The 8,127-nt window shown below is 16.3% G+C and overlaps 4 protein-coding genes across 4 annotated transcripts in view, besides 39 other annotated features; all 4 read right to left on the bottom strand.

The window, feature by feature from the left end:
- Positions 1-499, bottom strand: part of EDI_353340 (uncharacterized protein) — a gene marked incomplete at both ends in the record, with an annotated part of 1,921 nt that extends 1,422 nt beyond the window's left edge. Inside the window, one exon of the mRNA XM_001740976.1 lies at positions 13-499. Within this exon, the coding sequence (XP_001741028.1) occupies positions 13-499 (487 nt within the window). The remainder of the gene's footprint in view (positions 1-12) is intronic.
- Positions 500-625: 126 nt separating this feature from the next.
- Positions 626-804: a microsatellite.
- Positions 805-816: 12 nt separating this feature from the next.
- Positions 817-927: a microsatellite.
- A 4-nt stretch (positions 928-931) lies between these two features.
- Positions 932-1,050: a sequence feature (AT_rich).
- Positions 1,051-1,225: 175 nt separating this feature from the next.
- Positions 1,226-1,269: a sequence feature (AT_rich).
- A 59-nt stretch (positions 1,270-1,328) lies between these two features.
- Positions 1,329-1,570: a sequence feature (AT_rich).
- Positions 1,571-1,599: 29 nt separating this feature from the next.
- Positions 1,600-1,690: a microsatellite.
- A 12-nt stretch (positions 1,691-1,702) lies between these two features.
- Positions 1,703-1,871: a microsatellite.
- Positions 1,766-1,915: a microsatellite.
- Positions 1,865-2,038: a microsatellite.
- Positions 2,039-2,065: a sequence feature (AT_rich).
- Positions 2,066-2,085: 20 nt separating this feature from the next.
- Positions 2,086-2,241: a microsatellite.
- Positions 2,242-2,294: 53 nt separating this feature from the next.
- Positions 2,295-2,350: a sequence feature (AT_rich).
- Positions 2,351-2,505: a microsatellite.
- Positions 2,376-2,555: a microsatellite.
- Positions 2,556-2,635: 80 nt separating this feature from the next.
- On the bottom strand, positions 2,636-3,136 carry EDI_353330 (uncharacterized protein; the record flags this gene model as incomplete). The annotated part of the gene is made up of 2 exons (XM_001740975.1): positions 2,636-3,058; positions 3,119-3,136. 2 exons carry the CDS (start codon positions 3,134-3,136, stop codon positions 2,636-2,638), a joined length of 441 nt encoding a protein of 146 aa, XP_001741027.1.
- Positions 3,137-3,280: 144 nt separating this feature from the next.
- Positions 3,281-3,342: a sequence feature (AT_rich).
- Positions 3,343-3,357: 15 nt separating this feature from the next.
- Positions 3,358-3,532: a microsatellite.
- Positions 3,475-3,650: a microsatellite.
- Positions 3,608-3,747: a microsatellite.
- A 17-nt stretch (positions 3,748-3,764) lies between these two features.
- Positions 3,765-3,828: a sequence feature (AT_rich).
- A 16-nt stretch (positions 3,829-3,844) lies between these two features.
- Positions 3,845-3,905: a microsatellite.
- Positions 3,906-3,973: a sequence feature (AT_rich).
- A 16-nt stretch (positions 3,974-3,989) lies between these two features.
- Positions 3,990-4,147: a microsatellite.
- A 12-nt stretch (positions 4,148-4,159) lies between these two features.
- Positions 4,160-4,204: a sequence feature (AT_rich).
- A 10-nt stretch (positions 4,205-4,214) lies between these two features.
- On the bottom strand, positions 4,215-5,141 carry EDI_353310 (uncharacterized protein; the record flags this gene model as incomplete). Its single annotated transcript, XM_001740974.1, has 1 exon — positions 4,215-5,141. The coding sequence occupies one exon, from the start codon at positions 5,139-5,141 to the stop codon at positions 4,215-4,217; it is 927 nt and encodes a 308-aa protein (XP_001741026.1).
- A 221-nt stretch (positions 5,142-5,362) lies between these two features.
- Positions 5,363-5,410: a sequence feature (AT_rich).
- Positions 5,391-5,898, bottom strand: EDI_353300 (uncharacterized protein; the record flags this gene model as incomplete). The annotated part of the gene is made up of 2 exons (XM_001740973.1): positions 5,391-5,782; positions 5,841-5,898. The coding sequence occupies 2 exons, from the start codon at positions 5,896-5,898 to the stop codon at positions 5,391-5,393; spliced, it is 450 nt and encodes a 149-aa protein (XP_001741025.1).
- Positions 5,496-5,524: a sequence feature (AT_rich).
- Positions 5,789-5,885: a sequence feature (AT_rich).
- A 318-nt stretch (positions 5,899-6,216) lies between the features above and the next one.
- Positions 6,217-6,266: a sequence feature (AT_rich).
- A 51-nt stretch (positions 6,267-6,317) lies between these two features.
- Positions 6,318-6,516: a sequence feature (AT_rich).
- A 62-nt stretch (positions 6,517-6,578) lies between these two features.
- Positions 6,579-6,681: a sequence feature (AT_rich).
- Positions 6,682-6,702: 21 nt separating this feature from the next.
- Positions 6,703-6,872: a microsatellite.
- Positions 6,873-6,879: 7 nt separating this feature from the next.
- Positions 6,880-7,171: a sequence feature (AT_rich).
- An 18-nt stretch (positions 7,172-7,189) lies between these two features.
- Positions 7,190-7,365: a microsatellite.
- Position 7,366: 1 nt separating this feature from the next.
- Positions 7,367-7,426: a sequence feature (AT_rich).
- Positions 7,427-7,507: a microsatellite.
- A 5-nt stretch (positions 7,508-7,512) lies between these two features.
- Positions 7,513-7,680: a microsatellite.
- A 32-nt stretch (positions 7,681-7,712) lies between these two features.
- Positions 7,713-7,843: a sequence feature (AT_rich).
- A 20-nt stretch (positions 7,844-7,863) lies between these two features.
- Positions 7,864-7,984: a microsatellite.
- Positions 7,888-7,969: a microsatellite.
- Positions 7,985-8,005: 21 nt separating the features above from the next.
- Positions 8,006-8,127: a sequence feature (AT_rich).

Here is an 8,127-nt window from a genome sequence, read left to right as displayed (position 1 = left end):
AACAATGATCACCTAATATACTAATTGATGATGGAATAGTAATTGATGTTAATGAATAACATCCACAAAAACAATTCCATCCTATTTCCCTAACTGATGATGGAATATTAATTGATTTTAATGCTCTACAACATAAAAAACAATAAGCAGGTAATTCACTAACAGACGATGGTACATTAATTGATTTTAATGATGAACAAAATCTAAAACATCGATATCCTATTTTACTAATTGATGTTGGTATATTAATTGATGTTAATGATGAACATTCATAAAAACAACCAAAAGGTAATTTACTAATTGATGTAGGTATACTAATTGATATTAATGATGTACATTCATAAAAACAATTATCCTCTAATCTAGTAATATGTGTTGGAATATCAAAATCAACAAAATCATAACATTTTTGAAAACAATATTTTCCAATTACATTAAACTTTTCAGGTATATCAATTCCATATTGATTTGTATGTTTTTGAGTAAATACTATTTCCATTGTTATTTATTAGTTATTTTCTTGTTTTTAAATATTATGAATGAAGAATATTTATTATTTCTATTTTATTCTATTGTTATTTTTGTCGTCACATTTTCGTTAATAAAAAGTGATAATGGAATGTTATTTGTATTTATTTTTATGTCATAATAGGATTTTTATTGTTTTTTTATTGTTTTTATTATATTTTTCATTTTAAATATTGTTTTCAATTTAATATTATCATTCTTCTTTATCGTTTTTCTATATTTATGATTGATGTTTATTTTAATTATATTCTTTCATGTAAACGATTATTTTTATTTAAATCAATTATATTTTATTTTTATTTTTATTCTTCATTCATTTGTATTACCCCTCTCTTATTTTTTCTTATTTTTGTTACTATTCATTTATTTATTTTACATTATTTATGTTTATTTTTATTTATTGAATTTATAATGATTTATTTATATGAAAACAAATAATTGATTAATGTATTAATTTATCTATTGTTCATATTCAGTTAATTATTTTAAAAGAAATAAAGTGATTAAATTATATTAATATTAGTGTTGTTCATATTTCTATTACAAATATTTGATATCATTTAACATTATATCATTCTCTCTTTTTATTTTAAATCAAATGAAATAAATGAAAAATACATTATTTCATTCTTTGATATTTCCATTTTAATTTCATTATATTTTATCATCTTTTTATTTGTATTGTTTATGGTGTGTGAATAATTATAAATTATGTAATTATTTATTCTTTAACTAATTATTCATTCTTATTGTTATTCTATGGTATTTCTCTATTATCTCATTCTTATTTCTAATTTCTCTTTTATATTTTATCAATTGATAAATTAGAAATATTTATAAAATAAAATTACATATTTATATTTACCCCCTTTTTATTTGTTTCTTGTTATTGTTAAAATTGTATGAAATGTTTTATAATTAAATATTCATTTTTTAATTTAAATTCAATTTTCTCTATATAATATTTAAGTATATTAATTAATTAATTCTTTATTTGTATTTAATAAATTGAATGATAATAATTTCTTGAAATAATTAATTTCAGTATATTGATATGTTGTTTTATCATTGTTATTTATTTATATTTATTTAATTATTTTTTATTTATGATTATTATGTTATTTATTTGATTATTTATTATTCATTTTATCATTTATTTGTTATTAATGAATGAATAAAACATTATGAATAAATTAATAAAATAAATATTATTAATTCATTATGAAATGATAGTTAAATATTATATTATGAAATTAGATAAATTAAAATAACATAGAATTCAATAACATTATGTTGTATTATATTATATAATTCAATTTTAAATTATAATATCATAATTTAATTAATTAAATTCATTTATTAACAATTATATTATCATTTATTTTATGTTTGAATTTTGATTATCATTTAATTTATTAGTATTTTATTATTAAAATTAAATATTAAACATTCTTTATCATTTATATATTTAATTTTATTTATTATTTATTTCATATTTTATCATTTATTTTAATTATATTATAAATATATATAAAATGATTGTTATTTTACTTTTAGAATTAAATAAAATAAATATAAATCAAATTAATTTATGATAATCATATTTTATATAAAATATAGAATATTTAATCATTATATAAAATATAATGAAAATAAAATTAATTTAAAATAAGAAATAACATTATATAATGTTTATAAATGTTATTAAATTAATATTTATTCTATTTGAAATGATTTAATGTTTATTATCAATCAATATATCATTGATAATTATAAAATTATTGAAAATTAATCATTTCATTCTTATAAAATGAAAATATAATATTCATCTAATTAATTTATTCATTTTTTATCTTTTTCTTATTTGAATTAATTCAATAATTATTTATTTATTCTTTATTTTATATTATTCATTCATTGTTATATTCTCATCATCTAATTATGTTATATCTGTTCTTATCTTGTTATGTTATTCATAAAAATTACTTTCATTTTATTCTTTCATTTCATCATTTATTATTTTCTTTGTTAAAACTTTAAATTTATTAAAAATTCATTTCACTTAAACAACAACACATGTATTATCATGGTCACTTTCTTCACCTTTTTAGATGTAGATTTTTCTTATTATCTTATCTTTCTTTAGTTCTTCTTCACATTTACATCCACTAAAACATTCATCTCCTATACATTTAACTGATGATGGTATATCAATTGATTTTAATGACTCACATCCATTAAAACATCCATCTCCTATTTTTCTAATTGATGTTGGAATAACAAATTCATTAATATATCTTTCTCTTATTGGTATTCCATTAATTCTTTTTAAGTTATTAATAGGAATTGAAACTAGTTTTTCTTTTCCTACAAACATTCTACCCTCACTAATAAATTGAACATTTCCAATATTTATACTTGTTAATGATTCACAACCTTCAAAACATTCATCTCCAATTTTAATAACAGAAGTTGGTATATCAATTGATTTTAATGACGAACAATATAAAAAACATTCATCTCCAATTTCCTAATGATGTAATATATGTGGGGATATTAATTATATCAATATCACTGCAATAATAAAAACATTCATCACCAATTCCATTAAATCCTTTTGGTATTTTCAATCCATATCGTTCTCTATCTTCTCTTGTATACACTTTTGTCATTGTTATTTTGTAGTTATTATCATTTCATTAAATAATAATGGATGACGAATTATTATATTTTCTTTATTCTTCTAATGATGTTTATTTATTTATTTCTTTTACATTTTTTTTATAATCATTACATAAAATTATTAATATTATTGTTAATGTAATGTTATTTGTATTTATTTTTATTTTATATTCATATTTTTATCGTTTCTACAAAATTTGTTCTTTTATTTTGTATTTATATTTTTGTTCATTTCTGTATTATTTATCATTGTTATTAATGTAATTATTCTTTTTCTTTATATAATTTCTTATTATAATTTATTTTGTTTGTTATTTTTATTGAATTCAATTATATTTTCTCATTTATTCTTATTTTATTACCCCCTTTTTATTTGAAAAGTAACATAATACAATTATTTTATTTTTCTATTTATTTTATTTGAAATTATTTAATTTTATGATTAAACATTATTTATAAAAATAAATTCAATTTTACCCCCTTTTTATTTTCTCTTTATTTATATTTCTTTCTTTTATATTCTTATTATTAGATTTACATATCCTTTTCCTATCAAATTTATATATTATGTTAATGAAACAATTCTAAATTAAATTAATTATGATATTTTCTATTTTTGATAATACACTCATCATATTTATTATCTATTCATTTATTTTATTCTCTCTATTATTTATTTTCTATTTATTTCTTTAATATAATATATAATATGTTTATTTATGAATTATAATCTTTAATTTTATATCTTATCATAATTTATTATCTGATTCATTATTTAATTTATTCTTATTTATTATATTCTTATCATTATTTTATTTATTTTCATTCTTTATTTTCTTCTTATTTATTGTATTATTCTTATTTATATTTAATATTGATTATTATTATGTTATAATTTTATTATTTCATCTTTTATTTCTATTCTTTTATTTTATTTGATATAAATCTGTTTATTATTTATTTTATTAAATTAAACATTAAATATTAATTTATTCTTTCTTCAATTAAACAATTATCATCATTAATCCAACAATAATCATAACTAGATTTATTGTCATTATTCTATTTCCACTACTTGGATATGCACAAATTCCTTTAACACATTTATTTTTATTATAATCAAACTTGTATCCTGAGTCACAATAAGCTAGTACACATTTTGTACTCCATTCTCCTTTATCTCCACATTCATATCCTCCATGTCCATGTTTTATATTAATTTCTTTATCACATTTATTATCTATTTTAACCAATCTTTTATTCTTTGGATTACATTTTGTTTGATATTTCTCTATTATCTTCTTTGTTTCTTCTTCAAATTCTTCTATTATTTCATCTCCTATAACATATGGATATATATTTACTCTTTCATCTACTATATCTTTTATAAATTCTCTCGGAATATTTTCATTATATTTATAATTATGTTTAAATGTTTCTAAAATACTATAACTAAGTGAAAATTCTAATGGTTTGTAATCATATTGTTTTTCTGTAATTATACTTATCATTCTATTTGATGGTGCTTGTCCTACTTCAAATTCTTCATCTTTACCATATGGATCACCATCAAATCCAACAATAATAGCTCCTCCCCATTCTTTTATTCCTTTTGTTATAAATGAACAAGCAGAATAACAAAATGAATCTGTATAAACTACTATTTTTGTTGGTTTTCTTTGATGTTTTAATGGTTTAATTGGTGGTTCTGAAACATATTCTGATATTTGTGTAATTTTATGTTTAATATCACCATATTTAATAGTTTTTGGTTTTGTATACCATCTTCTCTGTCTTCTAATACAATATCTATATAATACCCATGCATCATCTTCTTTAGTGCTTCTACGCATACAATCTTCTATTTCTATTCCTTCATCACCATAAACTCCTCTTTTCTCACATGTTTTTGGATCAACAAAATATTCCATATATCCTTTTTTTAATATTGAAATTGTATTATCAGATTTGTTGATGAAAGTAAATTTTCATCATAGTTTGGTGTTAATAATGAATCCATATTCATAACTCTTCACTTCCATCTTTATTTTCTTGAAGAATAACTTGAATTTGATATTCATTTGAATCAAATAATTCTATACAATTTTGAAGTATAATTCATTATTAATATCATATCATTTAATAACAAGAGTATTAATATTATTATTAGATATTTTACATTAAATATTATCATATTTATCACCATATTCATTTCTCTTATTATTTATATTTGTATAATTTTCTTTTGATGATAGAATGATTTTATCTTCTTGATTTATACAATGATAAATTGATAATTTTAATAAAATATAATGAACATCAACACTTTCATCATTTTCTAATATAATTGTTAAAGGTGTATTTAAATAATGATTTGATAAAAGTAATAAAAGTAAATTTTGTTTCTTAAATGAATTATCAAGAATAGAAGAATAAGAAAATGGAAATTGAACATGAAGAGATTTAAATGAACTATACTTCTTTCCAAATTCTCTAATAATTTCAAATTGATCATTTCCATTTATCGATTTAACATAAATATCTTTATTATTTTCTATTTGTGTTGGAACATCTTTACATTTTTATAATAATATTTAAGAATAAGATACATATGTTTTTATTTATCTAACATAATATTAAAACGAATGAAATAATAAAAATAAACAATATAATTTCTATATGAACCATGAATTTGTTTTATTGAAAGAGATAATAAAGGATCTTTTGTGAAATAAATAAATATTGAAATTTTGAATAAAATTCATATACATTTCCACTATCCATATTTATTTTATTTCTACTTTTTCATAATAATATGAACTAATTGGTGGATTCTTCAATATATCATTGTATTCATATGATTCTAAATTCATTTTCAAATCATTAATCACTGATTTTTTATTATCTTCTGAATTTATTAATTCATCATTTCAAATACATTATCAACACTATCTACAACTGAGATATATTCATTGTATTCATTACATTTCTTTCCAAATGAGAGTGTAATTAATAGAAATATTAAATTAATCATTTAATAAATTAATTCTTTTAAAGTTCAATCTTAAATACTCATCAATAACATTCAACTTTTTACCCCTTATTTCTAATTAACAATATTTTTAATCAATATAAAATTAATAAAATAGAATTATTAATAAAATAATTATTTTACATTGTAATTATATTTTTATTGTATTTCTTAAAATATTAAACAACAATATTTATCGTTATTTTAAATTAAATACTAAAAATAGAATAATTTAAATTATATTTATTGTTTTTATCATATTTTATTCTTTTTATCGAACAACAATAAAAATATTCCATTTCTCATTTTTTATTTTTCCATTCATTAGAATTACAACAAAAATAAAATGATAAAATAAAAAGAATGAAATATTATCACATACAAATTTAAATAAATAATGTGAAAATATTTAAAAAACAAAATGAATAATCATATTTAATCGTCATTTATTTCATTATGAATAAATTAAAGTAAATAAATTCAAATATTTTATGTTAAAATATATAAAAATATACAATATTTTTAATAAAATGAATTGATTTAATATTTAATGAATATAAGTTAAATTAAAATAATAAATTAATTAAATACAAATAATAATTAGGATAACAAATGAAAATAAATAATTTAATGATATGTTAATAAAATTACATTTATTTCAAAAAATAAAACAATAATATTCAAATATTAAATTGTTTGATATTCATTAATACTTTTATTTAAAACAACAATGAAATACAAATACTATTTATTATTATATTTTATAATTAAATTATAATATATTTAATAATTCAATTTCATTCTTTTCATCAAAATTTAATTTAAAAATGAAATACAAAATATATAATTAATTCAATTATATTAATTAATAAGAAGATAATGTTCAACATAATAAATTAATCAAATTAAATCATTTTCATTTAAATAATTCATAATGAATAACTTCTCTTTCATTTATTTTTATTATTCTTTATTTATTTGTTTATATTTTATATTCCATTTTATTTATTTTATATTTTATTTTATTCATATTTAATTTATATTTATTATTTTAATGTTTTCTTGTTCATTATTTAATTTTATTCATATTTAATATTTCTATTATTTATTCTATTTCATTTTATGATATTATATTATTATAATATTCAACTGATTATGAATATAAATAAATTGAATATTATTATTTTCATTTATTCTATTATTTATTAAATTTATTCATTTCTTCTTTATTTTCTATTTTATTCATTTTATTTTTTATTCATTTATAAACATATTTTATTTATTCTTTCATTTTAAATATTTTATTTTATAATTTATTATTTCTTTATTTCTATTGAAAATGAAGTTGTTGTATTATTTAATACAATTACAATATATGTATTTCTTTTTATTCTTTTATTCATTAATTTGATTTATTTTCTTCTTATCATATTCTTATTCATTCAAAATAACAAATATCAACAATGTCTACATTATTTATATCATTTTATATATAAAATAAAATATATCTTATTTGAATAAATTGAATTTATTAATTATTTCATTATTATTCATTTCAATATTATTCATTATACTTTTATAAATAATTTTATTGTTTTATTTCATGTGAAATCATTATAAATATATCAGATATTTTAATTTCATTTAAATACATTATAAATATTATAAATAAATATGATAAAATAAATAGAAAATGAAATATAAATAATAAAAATACAATAATATCAATCTTATTAATCTAATTGAAATTATACTTTTTCAATCAATAAATAAAATTGTAAATTAATATTTTCTTTTTAATTTCATCAATCAATTTGAAATAAATTATAATATTAATACATATTTTATAATATTAAACATATATTTATCATCTAATTTATATAAAA

Source organism: Entamoeba dispar, genomic scaffold (genome assembly GCF_000209125.1).
Source record: "Entamoeba dispar SAW760 scf_1105229463451 genomic scaffold, whole genome shotgun sequence".
Lineage (NCBI taxonomy): Eukaryota > Evosea > Mastigamoebida > Endamoebidae > Entamoeba > Entamoeba dispar.
Note: the sequence above shows the minus strand (reverse complement) of the source record. Positions and strands in the feature narration are given on the sequence as shown.